Source organism: Fundulus heteroclitus, chromosome 15 (assembly GCF_011125445.2).
Source record: "Fundulus heteroclitus isolate FHET01 chromosome 15, MU-UCD_Fhet_4.1, whole genome shotgun sequence".
Taxonomy (NCBI): domain Eukaryota; kingdom Metazoa; phylum Chordata; class Actinopteri; order Cyprinodontiformes; family Fundulidae; genus Fundulus; species Fundulus heteroclitus.
In genome coordinates, this window is record NC_046375.1 from 10731458 (window position 1) to 10751031 (window position 19574).

The following is a 19574-nucleotide window of genomic DNA, read 5'->3' on the forward strand; positions in this document are numbered from 1 at the left end:
TCTGTCAATTGTAAAAACCGTCCCTGGGAAAAACCTTTAGCAAGCGAACGCTGTTGCTTTTGTTTTCACCTTCAATTTCCTGAGTGTTTCCCTGTCATCTTTTAGTCCCTGCTCACACACACACACACACGCTCACATCTTATACTGTTTGTATAAATACTGCAATTTCCCCTTGTTATTGTGCACGTGTCCTTTCTGCTGAATTCTCATCTCCCTGTCAATTTCCTCAGTTATTCCCTGAAAAACTCTCTCATTTTAGTGCGAAGTAGGCGAGCGAGATCTTAGACTCTCTCTGTCTGCCTCCCTGTCAGCCTTTGCTTTTCTCTTCTAATTGTATTCTTCTTTTCTTGTCACTTGTTTGACGCTGAATAGATTTGCACCGGAGTGATTGTTTTATTTTATGAAGAGAAAGCAAAGATCCAGCCTAGTGGTTACGGTTTGGTTTGACTTGTCAGTAAATCTATTTAAAATAAATAATATTCCTGCTGCTAACCTTTATTTAATGCATCTATGTCGGTGTGTTTCTCTGCCCTTCCCTGTTGACATAAATATATTATGACCACTGATACAGATTCATGTTGAAATGGCTTGAATGGCTATTTGGTTCTCCGTTACCGCTCAGGATTTTTGCAAAAATAATGCTAAATAAATCTGCATTTGCAGATACGAAAAAGAGATTGCGTCCCTGAAGACCTGGCTGGACAGATGTGAATCCGTGTGCTGCCCAGAAACCGAATTACTCTCTGCAGATAAAGTAAAACTTGCGAACGAACTCCAAAATGTGCAGGTAAAATCATCTTCTTGATTTTGTTGTACGGTGCCTTGCAAATGTATTACCGCTATGATTTTGTCATAATGTATTCTGTCAAATAGGCTACAATTGTGAAAAGTAAAGAGGTATGGTTTTTTTTTTTAAACAAATAAAACCTTAAACCCTAAATATATCAGAACCAATTGGCTTCATAATGAGTCTGGTTAGTAAATAGTTCACCTCTAAGCCACCGGATGATTGCTTTTTTCCACAAGTCCTATGTGGCAAACATGGAAGAAGGAACCGTGTGAAAGAAGGTTAACTGGTCTGATGAAAATATATCTCATCTTTTTTTGCACACATGATAGAAAACGAACAATGGCAGAAAAAGTGAAACATCCCTGACATTAAATCTGGTAGTGGGATGCTTTTTTTTCTAACAGGGATAGAGAAGCTTGTCAGTTTATGGGAAGATTAACAGAAGCTGTTGAAGCTGAAAAAGACTTAAGACTTGGGCGTAGTTTTACCTTCCAGCAGCACAATTGACACTGATCTAAAGTGACGACTAAAGCTACAGTGGAAAGGTGCAGAACAGAGGATATTAATGACTTAAATCATAATGAGAATCTGCAGCCAGGCTTAAAAACTGCTGTTCACCGACACTCTCTTCCCACTATGAGAGCCGGGGCTATTTTATAAGGAAGGAGTGGCAAAAGATTTCAGTCTCCACATCTGCAAAACTGGTAGAGATATAACTCAATAGACTTGCAGTTATAATTGCAATGAAAACAGGTTTTTTCAAAGTATTGACTCTAGAGGTAATGAATGAAAGTGCATGCCAGTTTCAGACGTTCTGTCATTAATAACAACCATCCACTACTTTGTGCTGCTCTGCTGTATAAAATCCCAATATAATATGTTAACGTTTGTGGTGTATAACGTGACAAAATTTAGTGTATATACTTTTACAAGCCACTTTATGTCTGTTCACTTTTACATGACTTAGTTTTGAGTTCAGTCGAGCTTGTTTTTGAACTCCTCCTCTCTCAGGAAATGCAGCGGGAGACGCCGTCCTATGAAGCACTCCTCCGGGGTCTTGAAAGTCTCCAGCTGTGTCTGTACCCTGCAGCGGATGAAGCTCGAATCCAGGAGCTCAACGATGACCTCGCTCGGCTTCAGGAGAGATGCTCCTCTCTGAACATGAGTATATCACACAGGTAACTTTTGACTTATTTACATTTTAGAGCATTTAAAGAAATTTGAATCGTTTCTGATTTGATCATTACTCCTCCACGCATCCAATCCTCTGCCGTCTAACCCTTTCTTTAGGAGTAAGCAGCTGGAGCTGCACTTGGATCAGTTGGAGCAGTTTGATCAGGCTCTTATGACGGTGGCACAGAGGAGTGAAAGCTTCCTGTCTGGACTGAGAAGCTCCGCCTATGTTCATATTTTAGATCTTGCGGCTGCAATCACTAAAGTGAAGGTAAATCAACCAGTTATTTCCATTTTTCAAATCACAGGTAATATTATGAGAACGGCAGCTTTTAAACGAGCTTTGCAATTCGTCGAAGCGTACGTAAATATGTCCATCTTTTTTTTTTTTTGTACTGGCGCAGGAGCATGAGGCACAGCTGCAGGAAAACGTATCGCTGACCGACGCCCTGACTCAAAAAGAGTCCTCCCTGCTCCAGCGCTCCACCCCAGAGGCCGAACAGCAGCTCCAAGCCTGGACAGAGGACTGTTTGCAGCCCTTCAACGAGTCCCGCCGTCTTTTACTTGTCCGCAAGGAGTGCCTGAACGAACTAAAGACGTTCCTTGCGAAACGCGAGGCGGCGTCGAAGACTTTGCGCCACCTTAACGAGGCGGTGGAGGGCAGGGGGAGCTGGGACCACTCCAAGGCCGAAGCCCTGCACCGCTGCGTCGTGGAAGCCGCTAAAGACGTGGCGCGCCTCGAGGCGGAGGCAGTCGGGTTGGACGGGCTGCTGAGCAAGGCCCACCTGCACCTGTTCGGCGCAAAAGCGAGCGCATCCAAAAACGTCGGCGAGCCTCAGCTCAGGACATCCTGCAGGGAACTGGCCGAGGGCCTCACCGTGGTGCTGGAGGAGGTGCAGAGGGCTCTCGGATGGAGGCAGAGTGAAGCAGACGCTCTGGGGTCCTTGTGGTGCTCTTTCAGAGAGAGAAAAGAAGAGGTGATGAAGAATTTGAAGAAATTGGAAGACGATGCAAGACGGGAGGAGGCCAGAGAGTGCTCTGTGCAAGCCTTTCAGAACAGGTACTGTTATTTTACCGGCGCCAAGCGACTCCAAAGAAAACAGTTGAAAGACCATCAACCTCGTTAAGTACCGATCAAATCCTAATCCGACTGTGTGGCTCATTGTTCGTAAAAAATAAAATAAAAGGAGAAAGAGGCATAACGTGAGACTTTTACACAATTCAACATTGTAAAATACACCATAGAAGCCTTTGATGGTTGGATCTAAATGACGACAAGCACATAGTGCCAGTTTAGTGAAGCCAGACTCCAGCCAGATGGACAAATTCATTTCAATGTGGTGCCTTTTAAACAATGAGATGTATAATGTTGAAATCAGGTAATCCCCATTGTTTCTGTTCTGGCTCTCTTCCTCCCAGGCTGCGTTACTTTGTCCAGCTGGAGGATGAGTTGCAGTCCCTGCAGCACTCCCAGCGATGGTTGGAGGAGAAAGGGAACCAGCTGGCCCAACGAGACACCGAGCTGGCAGCCGACGCCCGCAGAGAGGTGGCGCTGGTGAAGGCGGCCTGGAAAAATCTGGAGACAATAATAACAAATAGGTAAAACCTGGGAAAGAATGACGATTGACTTTTTTTGTCAAACAATGCTACCCAAATTCATGTTGAATCTCTGTTCTCTCGCAGTCAGGAGCAGAGCGGGGTTGTGGTCGACCTTCTGCGGTTGTTGCTCCATCTGAAGTCCAACATCAACTCTGTTGTGGAAAACGCTCAGGCTGTTGCTCACAATCTGCCTGACCACAACCATAATGCTCAGGAGGCCAGACATGTTTTGACACAAGTCAGTAAAATGATGTTTGTGGTGAATTATCTTTCTTTACTTCCTGCTTAATTGCATTTTTAGCTATTAATAGTTTACATGGCTATATTGAGAGAAAATGTTGCATACACTAACCCTGAATCACTGCATTTTAGCAATATTCAGATCCTTATACTGATCAGCATAGGCTGGGGCAGTTAAATGGACTCAGTCAAGGGTAACAATGTTGTTGTGTTTTCCTACAGTGTTTTTGGCTCTCAATTAACAAACACGTGTACAAAAGATAAGAATGGGTGCATTCATTTTTTACACAATTTTGGGATGCATCAGTTTGGGAATTGCGTGCACGATTTGCTCAAGTCACGTCTCCGATTGTCTATGCAGGTCCACTCTGAAAATCAATCTGGGTTGTACAGTTATTCATCCATACAGCTGCAGAAATGATGTTTAGCAGCTCATGAATTTAGGAGATGTATTTATTGTGACTCATATTTAATACATGCTTTTAAAAAAATATATATATAATTTACTATGAAGATTACAGCAGCTGATCATATAAATGTGCATAGGCCGTGTCAGATTGTGTCATCGCAGTAACCTAAATAATATAAGAGAAAATTATGAAACTTTACGCCTGCCTATTTATTTGAAAGGATGCAGGGCAGTTTATATATATATATATATATATATATATATATATATATATATATATATATATATATATATATATATATATATATATATATATATATATATTGCTGTGTCTGAGCTTAGGATTTCTCATAAGGATGGGAGGATGGTTGGTGTACTTTGTAATTTTTGAATGAGGACAGTGTTTGTGATTCATTGCTGACAGTTTATACAGAACATCTAATATCACAATATCATGACGAGCAATAAAAAAGCTTCAACCGTCTGAGGCTTTGGGTATCCTGTGCAGAATTGAGTACAGGGGGAAAAGGCTTTCTGGGTCCAACAGATGTTTTTATGCAGAGGGATCAGTGAGCACTAAGTCAATATCGTTTTTCAAAGCATTTCATAATGTTGTTAGGCTAAAATTCAGAACTGCAATCAAAGGAGGAAAAACCTTGTCCTCCATAGTTATAATATGCCAAATGCTTTTCACTCTGCCCTGTTTGAACAAAGGAAAATTTCAGTGGGCGATCTAGGATGCACCCGTTTGAACATGGGCAATAGTGGAGAGTTGCTTTGGGCGTACGAAAAGAAAGGTTTGTCTGCCTTGGATCAGCTATAGGAGCTTTACCATTTAAAGAAAGTCCACAACCTAAGTTTGAGTGCTGGACAGACATTAGATTTGGTACTCTGCAACCAGATGAAATGAAACAGATCGTAAGGTTGTCAGATCAGCACCTCAAAAAATAAATCACTGTGACTTACTTTATAGTTATATATTAAAACAACAGGACACTACACATATGTAGACTTTTTATCAGTCCAACAATGAATATTTTAGGTTTTGCAAGTGTCTTCTAGAGTGTCATCAATCCTCAGTTGTGATGAAAATATGCATGTGTTATTCTTATGTGTCAAATATTCTGCAAGGGAAATTTCTTTCATACGTTGAGATCTGGTCTGGTTGCTGATTGTCTCATGCTTAGAGTTAAAAGAACCACAGTGAATGCGTGGTAAAGAAATAAAGAAAAGGGGCTGCAACGCTTCAGTTTGTATCACATCTCTCCCTCTAGTGGCAGCCTGGTATCATTTTCTGTGCTCTGGTATCTGTCCATGCAGCATGAAGCCGTCAGAGCGGAGCTAAAAGAGAAACAAGAGGACATGGACCACCTCATCTCCACAGTGGAGGAACTGCAGAGGGAGATGGAGAAGGTTCCCAACTCGGACATGTTTTCTGTCCTGAATGAAATGGAAGCTCTCGGGGACCAGTGGCTGCTGGTGAGCTGTGCCCCTTCTTTAGTAAAAATATCCGCATTGTATAATCTCCTGGCTTTCATATGGATAATTGCAGCTGTAGTCGCAAATTGCTCTGCACCGAAGTCAACAAATATAAATCCACAAATCTTCCAGAAACAACCAGATCTTGAACGAAAATATGATAAACGAAAGAACATGAATACATTTTTGTTGTTTTTCCAAAAAGTGAATTACACTATCCACTATCCAGCTCTGCCACAAACCAGGGCCATTGAACGGTATTTATCTCCAGGATGTGTTTTTTTTTATTTATTTATATATTTTCTCCTTTGTTAGGACTTATTTATCTCCTCAACTGCCGAAAATGAGACAGAACAACAAACATGTCTAGACAGGTTATCTCCCTATTCTGTCGCTCCCTCACGTCTCACTCCCACATCTGTCAAACTAATTATGCCTCATTTTTCCACCACCTCCCCGAAAAAAGCCCACAGTCCCTTGTTAAGGAGAGACAGAGGCGGCTAAAAAAAAACAAAGGAGGACGACCCCTTCCTCTGCTCTTGATTGAGATGCATTCTGCTCTGCATTCAGACAAGCTGCTCATCGTTGCATTTGTTTTTTTTTGTTTTTTTTCCCCCCCTCTCAGATCTCAGAAAAAATTCAGACAAATTCAGAGAGACTTGGTTCCTGCGTAGAACTTTGGGATGACTTGAAGGCCATGGAGCAGGACATCAACCAGTGGACGGCCGAGTCCATCCCCGATCTCTGTGACACGGTAGCCAGGCTCAGTGACAAATCGGTGGCAGAGGCCTGTCTTAGCAGCTTTCAGGTTAGAACATGCCGGACCATAATGACAGAGAGGGAGGTGTTCGGAGAGGTGGCAGGGGGTTTAATTTTAATTTCTCACACTTTGAACTAAAGGCTGAGGTGGAAAAGAGGGAGCAGAGGTTGGACATCCTGCAGGAGAGGGTGGCACAGCTGAAGGAACGAGCCAAACTGCAGGAGACGCCGATACAAATGCAGGTGAATATTATGGGAAACAGTGATGATAGTAGGGATCCTGTATCTGGTTATGTCTGCAGTATTAAGCAAAAAAACAACAACACAAAGCTCATTTAGTTAAAAATGGGTGGAAAGATCTGGAATTTAGTTCTGAGATGTTCTTCATCACTTTTGAAAAGGGGGATTGTATCCATTGATAGCTGTGCTCTCCCTATACCACAGCATTAAAATAACAACATGTTTTTTTTAGACTGCATGTAGTTCTGTGCGGGGTTTTCATGTCATGGTGAGTTTGAGTAAAAAAATGCCACAGGATTATGATTGCACAAAAATTCAAAAAAATATATACAACATAGTCAAATATGATTTATGAACAGCAAAAATAAATAAATAAAGCTGCTATACCTCATGCTACAAAATAACATCATTACAGGAATATTACCTGTCACCATAATTTATAGAAATTTGGATTTTGATACATAGACGTAAGGTTTTGAACAAACACCCCTTAATGAATGCGGTTTTAAAACCGTGTCATCTTAGTGGCAGTGAGGGGTAGCACCTCTTTAGATTCCAAAATGTTTTATGTGAACAGAAATATTTCCAAAACGGACAACTTTGTCTTTACTGTAAGTGAGGAAAAAGTGTAGGGGACTTCTTTCAGCCAGCTGACCGGCAATGCGCAGCCGCAAAATCTTTACGGATTTTAAAACTATAATTTTTTTTAAATTACCTTTTATATCGTTAACCAGCCAAGGTCTAAAAGTGATATAATGCAGTTTCAAAAATGTTCCTGGAATAACAAACGGATTGTGTTAAAAAAGAAATTAAAGATATTTGCTGTTAATTTATCACAAGCGTTTTAACGCTTTGATGCCACTTGTAAAAGAGGTCTTGATCTGAATGGGTGTTTTGCCTTGTTTAAAAAAAGGTTTAATGAAATAATAAAGTAAAATAAATATTACAGGATCAAAGTTATTTGAATCCTTGCTTCAGTATAAAGACTTTTAGGATCAGCTTAAGAGTTTGCAATTAAAAGTTAAGACTTATGAATAAAGAATATAAACAGGAGGCTCCGTTGACTTTAGGCATAGACTGATGAGTTTGCTTCAACTTGTGCTTCTTGTAACGTAATACATTTAATATGTGTGTGTCCTGTACCTTATTCCTGGCAGTAAATATATATATATATATTTGTATTTGGGTGATATATTTAAATATGCTCTGTTTATTTATTTCCTTGAATGACATTTAATTGACCTCTAAAATCCACATACTACACAACGGAGTTGCTGTTAACCCTCTTTCACTCTTTGCACTTCATCATGCACTGTTTTAAGTTGTCCAAACTTGCTTTTTGTTTTAAAATGGCTCGACTGATTTAATGCAACCAGGTTCTAGAGTCGGATCTGAGGAAGAAAATGTTCCACGCGCTGGAGGCGTACAACCAGGCCAAACACACTCTGACCTACTTCGACTTCCAGAAGCAGCGACTCGACGACCTGATGTCCCAGATGACAGAGCGGCTGGAGGCCGTGGAAGGGTCCTTGTCGGACCTCACCGAAGCCGGTTCCCTCGAAGATATTTGCACAGTTAAGGTACTGCTTTATAATCTCCTTTGCAAAGTTTTGTCTGGAGCATGTGCAAACTTTACCTTGCTTATTTATAACCATTTGATCTAATATTGAGTAGAACTTCCCTTTAGCATCTAAAGCATCTTTTATAGACATGGTTTTGAGACGTTAACAACAGATCTTATCAGGATTATGGTGGATTGGTTGCATGTTTAGCATCATTGTTTTGCTTAAGGGTGAACCAGCTAATCTCCTAGGATTGTCCTGTATTTAGCCCCAACTTCCTATCAACCCTGACTGGCCTCCCCGTCCCCACAAGAGAAAAGCGTCACCTCAGCATGATGCTGCCACTGACATGTTTCATAGTGGGGATGGTGCCTTCAGGTTGTGTGGAGTATTAGTTTGTCACCCAAAGGTTTTAAAGGAGTTCCTGCCTCAAGTGGAGGAGTTTACGTATCTTGGGGTCTTGTTAGGGGAGAATGGAGCGGGTGATCGACAGACGGATCGATGTGGCTGGCGCATTAATGCGGAGGCTGCAACAACCCGTTGTGGCGAAGAGAGAGCTGAGCCAAAAGGCGAAGGTCTTGATTAACCGATCATTCCTAACCTCACCTTTGGTCATGAAGTTTGGGTCATGAGCAAAAGGACAAGATCCCGAACACAAGCAGCTGAAATAAGCTTCCTCTGCAGGATGACCGAGCACACCCTTAGAGATAGGAGGAGGACTTTGACCATCCTGGGAGGGCTCAGAGTAGAGCCGCTGCTCCTCCACATTCACAGGAGGCCCTCAGGAGGCGTTTCAGGCATGGCCCACCGAGAGGAGGCCCAGGGGCGGGCCAGGACACACTGGAGAGTCTCTCTGCTAGCCTGGAAATGTCTTGGGCTTTCCTCAGAGGAGCTGGAGGAGGTGTCTGGGGGGAGAGGGAAGTCTTAGCAAAGTGCACCAAACTATTTGAATTTGTATGTGTGGAAAAAAATGTGAACCTCGTGCTTTACAACCACAGGATGCACTACTTTGTACTGGAATTTCACATAAAAATCAATATGTTAGTTTGTCCGAGTAACATTACAAAAGGTGGTAAAAATGAATAAGCGTAAATCTTTTTGCAAGGCAAAGTATGCTGTATGCAACTAGATATGACATCAACATATACCAACCATCACATTATGAAACGGCTGAGAATGTGGAGACCCAATTATTCAGCCGACACAGAATAACGTTTGAAAGGTTTATTAAGTAAATTTGTGTAGCTGCAACAGGAACTGACAGGAGCCCACTCGGGAGTGACTGTGGGGTGGAGAACAAGGTTAGTGGCTTGGAACGACTCAGTGCAAAGATGTGAACACTGAATAAAAGCCGCTAACCTTTTCAGAAGCCGGGAGGGTGCACCGGTTCTGATCCGTGGAACCAAGGACTCCGCCTGGGTGATCCGAATCACTGACTGACTGATCCACTGCTTGTAGTACGAGAGCAGGGCAGAGACAGAAGGGGAATCTGTAGTCCCAGGTGCAGCAGCTCCGCCTAATTGGAGCCTCCGCAGGGGAAACCGCTCAGATCTTGATTACCTGAGTAGAGCAGGGAAGAGGCAGAGCGTGAAGTCATAAGACTGCAGGCAGGGATTTCTAAGATGGGAATGATTACTTTTATGATATTTGGACCAAAAAATATTTAAGTTTGAAAAGCTGCATATTTAGGATCAGGGAGCTGCTAAAAGGTGACCTTCCACTCCAGTCAGGTCTTTTGAAGCCCCTAACAAGTTTTTTTTTCTTCTTCCCAGGATTGACCTGGATCTATCTCAATCCATCTTTCCATTAACTCTGACCAGCCTACCTATACCCACTAAAGAAAAGCATAGCCAAGAACACCCTCTTCAACATGTCTGCTGTCTCCACTTAACAGGCTGTTTTTTTTTTTCGTAGCTAAATGTTGTCAGGCTAGCTATTAGCAGAAGCAGCCTACATTGGGTTGGGGTGCAGGGTAGTCTTCAAACTAACGTCCATAAGAATAGCAGGGTGCAGCTTTCATAGAGGGGCCTTCAGATTTTACAAATACTGGCTGGATACTTTTTACCCCAATCATACTGACCATTCAAAGCGACTCTACAGTCTCATTCACCCAGACATGCTCACATATACATTAATACAGACGACTACACTGCAAAAATAGAACTAAAAATAAGAAAAATCTTCTTAAAATGAGAGTATTTTTCCTTGATTTGAGCATGTAAATAAGATTATTTGCCAATGGAATAAGATTTTTGCACTTAAAATAGAGACAATTCATCTCCATCATCTTATTTCAAGTGCTGCATATCTAATTATCTTATTTTAGGGGTAAAAATACTCATTCCATTGGCAGATAATCATATTTACCTGCTCAAATTTAAGGGCAAATACATTCATTTCAAGAAAATTCTACTTATTTTTAGTTCTCTTTTTGCAGTGTAGGGTCTCAGGTGCTTTGCCCACTTCGTTTTCCACTACCTCCCCAGGCAATATCCACACTATTATTATCTTTAGCTTTAAATAGTCATAATCTTTTGGTTGCTTGTGGCTTCTATCATCCCAGTTGTTATACCTGTTGCTTTCCCGTTTCTTGAAAATCCTGACATCACTCACCTTCTAATTCCTTTTCTCCCGAAGATGTTAGTCCCGTATAGCGTCACATCGTGAGCAAAAGGCCACAGAAACGATAAATAGAATTGAGATATAGCTGATGTAATGGTCATAACTCTTGATTTCTCGCTGTTTTCTACTAAAGGACCTGCAGAGTGTTGTGCAGCAGCAGAGGGCAGACATGGACATGGCTAGAGATGCCCTGACTTCCCTGAGCAGAACACATCCATCTCGTGAGCTTTCAGTCCTCTCCTCCGATCTCACCACCATTGCCAAGCGAACAGAGGTGGTCGCCCAGCGCTGCGCCAAAACCAGAGGCAGCCTGCAGGATGGGTTACAGCTCCACTTCAACGGTAAGACGCATGATGCATGGTTTTAGGTTAGAAGGTGGGCATTTTTTTTATAATAAAAACACAGTGAGGTGTTTTTAAAGGAGTAGTGAGCTTAGCTTATTCCCAGATGAAGATAAATTAGACTCGTAATAGTGCTTAAGATCTCGTAATCAGCCGACTGAAAGGAGCACGATTACTCAAGGCAGTGTAATTCGTTCACGTTAGCGGCGCAACAGATTTGCCGTCGATTATCCTTCATTTTTCCCCAGAGCACACTCAGTCCTCCCACAGCAGCCCACACTCTGTCCACACACATTGTCAGGTACACCGATGCACTCTCTTCCCTTCGACACACACCTGTGCCTCGGAGAGCGATGCCGCCTTCGTCACATCCGCTCTCGAGGGAGCCGTTTGGGGCTTGTTGCCAAGGCAGCCCGGCACTGCATGCTGCGGACACGCCCACACTCCCCATCTGCCTCAGCCCATTACCTCCGCTCGCTTTTCTCCTCCTTTTGACTTTTAAATCTTCTCTGCCCCTTTTATTTGTTGTCCCCACTTCTTCAACTTCTCAACACATTCTCTAATTTTTGGGTTTAAGCTTATCTGCTCTCTGCTCTCCTCACGACAGAGCTCGTCCAAGACTTTAAGTCCTGGCTCGCAGACCTGAAGTTGGAGCTGAAAGACTGTTTTAATCAATCGGGAGATGTCGTCCTCCTTCAAGCCAAGTTGCAAAGACTGAAGGTAAAGTTTGATCTCATGCGTGGTTAAAGTAATATTTCTCTCTGTGCTCTTATGTCAATGCATTTAAACAAATTTGTCAGGTCTTCCAGTTTTCCATCAGCCCCCATTTTACCTGTTGGCTGAAGAACTTTTATGCGTAGAAAAGATCTTTTAGTTTCAAAAGGTTTGCATTTTAATGTAGAAAATATTAAATCTAATAATTATAAAATGCAATAAATGTTTCGTATACAACACCTTGGAAAAGTATTCATTCCCCAGGAACCTTTTAATACTTTGTCACATTACAATCACAAACTTTCAGTGTATTTTTGTTGGGATAAACGAACACTAAGTAAGACGTAACTGTGAAGACGAAGGACAATGATACATGTTTGTTTTTCTTATTTTATAACGAATAATATAAAACGTGTTGTGTGCATTTTATATACAGCCTTTGCTCTTATATTTTGTAAACCCGCCTTTTGCTGTAAACACAGCTACTAGTCTTTTTGTTTCTTGTTCTGTTCGTGTCTTCCTTGAAAAAAATAGCTCTAACTCAGTCAGATTAGAAGAACGTCTGTGAACAGCAGTTTTAAAATCCTGGATTTTGATTAGGCCACTCGAACAAACCAATGTACTTTGATTGTTACATTGCATGTCTGAATTGTCAGCATCGTTTCCCTCCCGGAAGGGAATCCTCCTTCCCAGTCTCAGTGCTTTCGGAAACTCTAGGCTATCTTACATTATAGCCATGCATTGTCTTTATGCATCTTCTCATCTTCTTACTGGACCCATTTAAAAAGAAATATCCCTACAGCATATCAGGGTGAAATGCAGTGTAAGTTTCCTGCCAACCGCAGCTGGTAGCATATATGTCAAAAAGCCACACACCTTGTCGTCTACACTGGCTCCCAACCATGGTCCTGGATTTTATTAAAGGGTTTCTGTGTGTAGGGTGCCACCAAAAATATAAACGCTCTTCATCATCAGATTTTTACTTGGACAAAACTGTTGAAATTCCTTTACCATTTTCCTTCCACTTCACAACGATGCATTATTTTGTGTTGGTCTCTCAAATCGAATCATGAACATATAAATTAAAGTTTGGAGCTGTAACATGATCAAAATGTTAAAAATTATTAGACTCAGCTTTAATTGCAAAGTTTGTGACACAAACAAGGAATTTTCTTCTTTACCCTCAACAAAGACATTTTAATTATAATTGTATGAAATTGTATGGGGGGAATTCAAATTAATATTTTTATATATGTACATTTATATGTTTTTGTAAACATGAAGACATGTTTGGATTGGTGCAGGCATGCTAATTTTAGTCTGGGTACTCATCAGTGTTCAGAGAGACAGCCTGGGGGAAGAAGCAATCTCTGTGGCGACTGGTTTTTGTAAATCATGCTCTATCGTGCTGACCTGAAGGTAAAAGTCACAACAGTTTGTGTGCAGGATGTGTAGCGTCTGCAGAGATGTTAGCAGTCGTTGTAGGGATCCTAAACCTGTAAAAAAAAAAATACAGGTTGAAAACAAGGTCAGCCCTGATGATCCTCTCTGCAGACCTAATTGTTCACTGTAGTTTGGACCTGTGCTGTTTTTTTGGATGGGCCAAATCACACAGTGATGGACGTACTCAAAACAGACTGAATGGTGGGTTATAGTGTAAAAAATGACCAGAAGCTCCTGTGGAAGGAGTTGCTGCAGGAAGTACAATCTTTACTGGGCCTTCTGTCTGTGTGAAGACCATCTCAGGTCCCAACAAAGGGTTGTTTAAGGGATGTGACTACCTTTGCAAGGCAATGCACACTTGCATGAAAAGACATTGGTTTTTAAGTAAGTTGTACTGGAAGAATAAATTCAATTCAATAAAATTTTATTTATATAGCACCAATTCACAACACATGTCATCTCAAGGCACTTTGCAAAGTCAAATTCAATCAAATCATCCAGACAGATTGGTCAAAAAGCTTTCTATCTAAGGAAACCCAGTAGATTGCATCAAGTCTTGACAAGCAGCATTCACTCCCTCATGAAGTAGAGCCACAGTGGACAGTCGCCTCCATTGTCGACGGCTTTGCAGCAATCCCTCATGCTGAGCATGTATGAAGTGACAGTGGAGAGGAAAACTCCCCTTTAACAGGAAGGAAAACCTCCAGTAGAACCAGGCTCAGTGTGAACGGACATCTGCCTCGACCAACTGGGGGATATAGAAGACAGAGCAGAGACACAAAAAGCACAGAAGCACACATTGATCCAGGAATCCTTTCTATGTTATATGGTAATTGCAGACGATCAATTACCATAAAACCATATAACCCTGAATGGTGTCATATTTAACAGAACGCCAGACCAGGTGTACCTACTATGAAGAGAAAAAAGAGAAATGTATGCCTGGAGACTTGGAATGTAATTTAGTCATTATTTATAAACACTAATTGGAACTGTAGGTTCAATTAACAGTGACTTTTCAGTTCCAAAGCAACATGTTCCTCTTTTCCACCCTAGATCTCACTTGAGGAGAAGTCAGAAGGTGAGGACCGTCTCTCTCAGATTCACAAAGAGGCCGGCAAGCTCCAGCTCCACCTCAGCAAAGTCGGAGCGGCACAGGTCCATGAAAGTCTTTCCTCCTGTCAGAAAGAATGGAAAATCTATCAGGACGGCTGCTTTCAGAGCCTGGAAGACTTGCAAGACAGCATTGACCTTTTGAAAAAGTAAGCGACGAGACTTCTGATGGCACATTAATAGAAAATCTTTATTTAATGTCTTTTTGTCTCCTCTGTGTTAGTTTTGATGATTGTGTGGCGAATACAAGAGAGTGGCTGAAGAAGATGGATGTAGGCCTAAAGAGTGAGCCTGACACTGTGACAGAGAGCCAGAAAGGAGCCTCAGATCCCACAGAAGAGCTTCAGAGAATTGAGAACTTAAATAAAGAACTAATAGCACAAAGGTTTGCGGAGGGGGTGCCTGAGGCCATATGTTGTACATGCTGGAAGATCAGCTGTCATATTTCTTTCTTTCTTTTTATCTAGGGAGTCTATTGAGCGTGTCTCACAGGAGGCCCAGGCTCTCTCTGAATCCGGTCGGGGTTCGGGAGAAGAGGTCAAAGTGACGGGCCAGCTCCAGATGGAGTATCAAGCCCTCCTGAAGGCAGCCAGGGAGAGGCTGCGGGGCTGCCAGGAGAGCCGGGCCTTTGGAGACGCTCTCCAGGGGGTTTGGGTCTGGCTGGAGGAGATCCAAGAGAGACTGGGTACTGTAGACAGCACGATTGGAACAAAAGAGCAGCTAGAGCAGAGACTGGAGACTGTGCAGGTGAGACACGGGGTGTCAAGAACAGTATACACCGTTTATTGAAGTCCTTTGAACTGGTCTTATTAGAGCGTCTATTGCAGCAGACACAAGAGGGGGCATTTGTGTTAGAAAAGCTCTTCCGCTCACAGTTATTTTATCTAATTCCCGTTTACAGAGACTCTCCTCTGTTTGTTTGCACAGGACATCCTGCTTTTGAAGGGAGAAGGGGAGGTGAAGCTGAATATGGTGATGGGCAAGGCTGAGCTCGCCCTGCGTAGCTACGGAGCTAGTGGACAGGAAGTGGTCCGCTCTCAGCTGCAGGAGGTGGAGGATGCATGGGCCACGCTGCTGGTTACTGCAATGAGCTGCCACAGGTACCCCCCAACATGCTGCATGGACACACAGCGACTTGCCAAACAACTCATGGCCATTAAACATTTTAACACATCACAATGGCATGGGTTTTATATGAAAAACTAATAGAGAATTGTACACGATTGCGAAATAGAGGGATCTTTTCCCCTTTTTACTCTGTTGCCCTATAAAATTCAGTGCAACCAGCCACCTTCAAAAGTCATCCGGGTAATGAAAAACAGAGGACATCTCTATATAATTTAATCTGGATATATGTTCTGTGTAGGCTTTGATCTCATTAGCGGCTAAATGGGGGATGGCTTTGGAGGTTTGTTGGAGAACATTAGTGAACAAGTAGCATTATAAAGACCAAGGGAAACGGCAGCTGGCGGATAAAGTTGTGAGAGGTTTAACGCGGAGTTAGGTTGTAGAACAACATCCCACGATCTGAGCATCTCACAGATCACCTTTCAATCCACCATCTGAAAACATAAAGAATATGGCACAGCTGCAGCAATCCCACCGTTAATATGGCTATTTACTTAAACTGACACTAGAGTAAGAAGTAAGAGCAGTAATCACAGAAGCTGCAAAATGATCCATAGTAACTCTGGAGGAGCTGCAGATGTCCACAGCTCAGGTAAGTTGTCAACCGAACTATTGGCCATGCACTTTGCAAATATGGGTCTATTAAAAAGACTGGCAAGAAGAAAGCTGCAAGATGCTGCATGCAAAATGCTGCATATGGGGGAAAGCGATAGTACGCATTACCCTGGAAAAAATGTCACAATTGTTCTCCAAGTTGTGTTGGTCTATCCCATAAAATACCAAAGAAATAAAACGGCTAAAGAGTATGATGCAGTAACTTCACACAAAAAGCTTCAGGAAAAAGCTCCAGCAGTATAAATGCCTTTGCAAGTCACTGGTAGGTTTAGATTTCCAAGTTGTCATCCCATGAGCTTGCTGTGCCTCGTCACTTTAGCCATTTTTGTTTATCTTTTCATCTTTGCTTTCTTCGTTTGCCATTAAAAGATTAGCCATTTGAGAGACAATTCATCTGTGTGCCAGAAAGTCCTCACAGTGGGACGCTTGTTGTTTTCATCGTGATGGATTGCATGTCATCGCTATTAATTACCATTAAGGTAAATACATAATGAGAAATATTCGTCTCGTTTTCTAGATCTGATTGATATGTCTTGGTTTGCCCTCTTCGTGTGTGCACGTGCCTATGCATGCACATGGCCCGGTTTGTGTGTGTGTGCGCGTTTAATTGAGCAATTATAGGTCCTGTTAGGAAAAAAATTGATCTCATTAGCGGCTAAATGGGGGATGGCAAACAGTGGGTCACACGGGGGGGTGGTGTTTGTGTTTTAAGGGGAAAGCGGGAACAGGAGGCGAGGGGTAGCAGGTGAATGAGAGGTGCTTGTGTGTGGATATTGGTGTTTGTGCACGTGGGGATGACAGATGGCAAGGATATTACGGGTGTGTATCTTTGTCTGTGCGTGTTTGAACCCTCCAATAAAAGAGGATAAAGAGACTTGGCTGGCCGTACTGACAATTGAGAAATATAGACTTAAGATTAAAGGAGATTATACTTGATCTTAAACTCCTCGGCTAATATTTATTTGTTAAGAAGCAAATTATAACATGCATATTATGTGCAAGCAAAGGTTGTTGTGTTTATTCAAACATTCAAGTCAAAGATAAAAACAGAGATCTGCTCTTTTCCTTTTCTGTAGTCGATTAGAGTGGACGGTGTCTCAGTGGGGGGGATACCTAGAGAGTGCTGCTCAGCTGCAAAGTTGGATGGAGGCTGTCAAGAGGGAGGTGTGCGCCCCACTTCCACCACAGCCGGGACCCAGAGAGAAGGCCTCTCAGCTGGAGAGACTCAGGGCCCTGATGGCTGACCTGGAGGACCACCAGATGGCGCTCTCTAGTCTGGAAGAAAAAGCCAGAGAGCTTTTCAAGAAGACTGGCGATGCCAGCTTTAACCATGGTGCTCGCACTCAGCTACAGGTGCAGTGCGATCATCTCACGGCTCTGGTTGAGGTAAATACGACCTCTTTTAAACGTGCTTCGTTGCATTCTGTAAAAGCGCTTTGGGTAACTTCGAAACTTGATGCGCGTTCTGCAGGAGAGAGTTCGTCTGGCTCAGGCGGTGGTGTTGGAGCACCAGGACTATCTGGAGGCTGTTCGTGAGCTCACTGATTGGCTGATGTCGGCAGGGGAGGAGCTTCAGCGTTGGTCTGATACATCAGGAGACTCCACTTCCATCAGGAAAAAACTATTGGAAGTTAAGGTAAGGAAAATTATCAGAAAGTTATTTCAATACGTCTATTACTGTTGGTTTCAGTTGTTTTAGTCTTTGTTGTAAGTTCTTTAAAAAATACTTATCAAGTCAATAAAATTGTCTTTAAAGCAGAATTAGGAGCTAATTTTCTGCAAAATAATTGGGAAATATGGTCCTTTGCACTAAACTTGGGTAATATTATTCCAGTGCATGGACCAATTATGAAATATTCTGATCATTTGAGTATAGACGCACCGATCAGGCTTTTACTGGCCAATTCCGATTATGAGTTTCATTTGAGATGTTACCCATTGGTTCTAGTTTCTTTTTTTTTAAGTAACCTAACACGAAAAAATTTGTTTTTGTGAACGCTGCTTAAATTAAACAGTCAAATTCAAGGAACATTTATCTTAGAAGAAAGAAAAAAAGTGCAGCAGAAGAAGTGCTTCATTGATAGAGACAGTAGTTTGAATCCAGAGGACTAAAAAGATTATTTCAATTTATACATATAGCAATTGTTCCTAATCTTTTATCAGCTTTTTTCTTTTTTACTTAATTCAAATAAAAAAAAAAAACATGTTTTTTCCTTAAGTTTTTCTACATTTGATGAATTAGAAAAATGTCAGATTGTTTTCAGTTTTGGCAAATTTTCATCACTGGCTGATTGACACACAACCATAAATGAGCTCATTTTGCTGCTAATAGGCAATTTTACACAGCAAGTATCAACTGGATGTGTTTAAAGGAAATAAAACTAACAATATTACAGTAGACTATAGGTCATTTAGGCAATGTTTTACCTACCAAGGCCCAATTAAGTCTTTTATAAATTGGATTATAAAAGAGAATACGGTTGTAGCAGAGATTCACTTTTAATGGCGTCCCGAGATGATGTGTCTATTTAGCATCTCATAATTATGACAGAGCCCCATCGTTCAAATTCTAATGTAATTTAAATTAAGTTATTTATATAACTTTAATCCAGACAACTCAAATTAACCAAAGATGCTAAACCACTATCATCTGCTACAATTGTTCTGAAAGTGCCTTCATGTCTCCAACGTGTTTCTACTGTCTAGATGCTTTTTCTTAAAATAAGCCCTCTGGAATATCACAGTACCGATTAAGGCATTTCTAAAACATCTTGTCATACGTAATTAGAAAAAGTAGCTAGATATTGCACACTTATTATAAGGACTATAAACATGTTGTAAGATATGGAAATAAGTCAATCTGATTCCAAGCATTTGTCTGCTCTCCCATTGTATGAGTTAGCTGTGTTAACAGGTTTATAGTCAAAAACTGTTCAATAAAGAGTTGACTTTATATTTATCTTTATATCTATGCAACATATATGATCAGCAACCTTTTTGCTGTGTTTCTACGTGCCACAATCAGTGTTTAATTAAATAGTAGACTCTTCATCTGCAAGTCAAGTGCAGCAGATGCTCTTTGTGAGTGTTGTTTCTTGTCATTTGCACCTATTTGAAGGTGTTAAACCTGATGTCTGAAGGGAATGTGGCTGACATCTACACACACACACACACACACACACACACACACACACACACACACACACACACACACACATCCTTCCTTACTACACAAAGTGAGGACCAAGACTTCACTTCCATTGCCTTCCATTAATTTTCAACCGTTTCTATGGCCTTGCCCTGACCAACTCTAAACCTAAACCTAATTGACACCTTAGTCCTAAACC

At 41.7% G+C, this 19574-nt stretch overlaps 1 protein-coding gene across 12 annotated transcripts in view; it reads left to right on the forward strand.

The window, feature by feature from the left end:
* Nucleotides 1–19574, forward strand: part of syne1a (spectrin repeat containing, nuclear envelope 1a) — a 186106-nt gene that overhangs the window by 58746 nt on the left and 107786 nt on the right. For all 12 annotated transcript variants that reach the window (XM_036147356.1, XM_036147355.1, XM_036147361.1 and 9 more), the window contains 18 exons: nucleotides 664–787; nucleotides 1802–1968; nucleotides 2081–2234; nucleotides 2368–3023; nucleotides 3383–3562; nucleotides 3647–3800; nucleotides 5532–5690; nucleotides 6316–6498; nucleotides 6591–6692; nucleotides 8066–8269; nucleotides 11007–11214; nucleotides 11822–11934; nucleotides 14428–14633; nucleotides 14708–14869; nucleotides 14952–15231; nucleotides 15412–15584; nucleotides 17304–17613; nucleotides 17699–17863. In XM_036147356.1, the coding sequence (XP_036003249.1) occupies nucleotides 664–787; nucleotides 1802–1968; nucleotides 2081–2234; nucleotides 2368–3023; nucleotides 3383–3562; nucleotides 3647–3800; nucleotides 5532–5690; nucleotides 6316–6498; nucleotides 6591–6692; nucleotides 8066–8269; nucleotides 11007–11214; nucleotides 11822–11934; nucleotides 14428–14633; nucleotides 14708–14869; nucleotides 14952–15231; nucleotides 15412–15584; nucleotides 17304–17613; nucleotides 17699–17863 (3700 nt within the window). The remainder of the gene's footprint in view (nucleotides 1–663; nucleotides 788–1801; nucleotides 1969–2080; nucleotides 2235–2367; nucleotides 3024–3382; nucleotides 3563–3646; nucleotides 3801–5531; nucleotides 5691–6315; nucleotides 6499–6590; nucleotides 6693–8065; nucleotides 8270–11006; nucleotides 11215–11821; nucleotides 11935–14427; nucleotides 14634–14707; nucleotides 14870–14951; nucleotides 15232–15411; nucleotides 15585–17303; nucleotides 17614–17698; nucleotides 17864–19574) is intronic.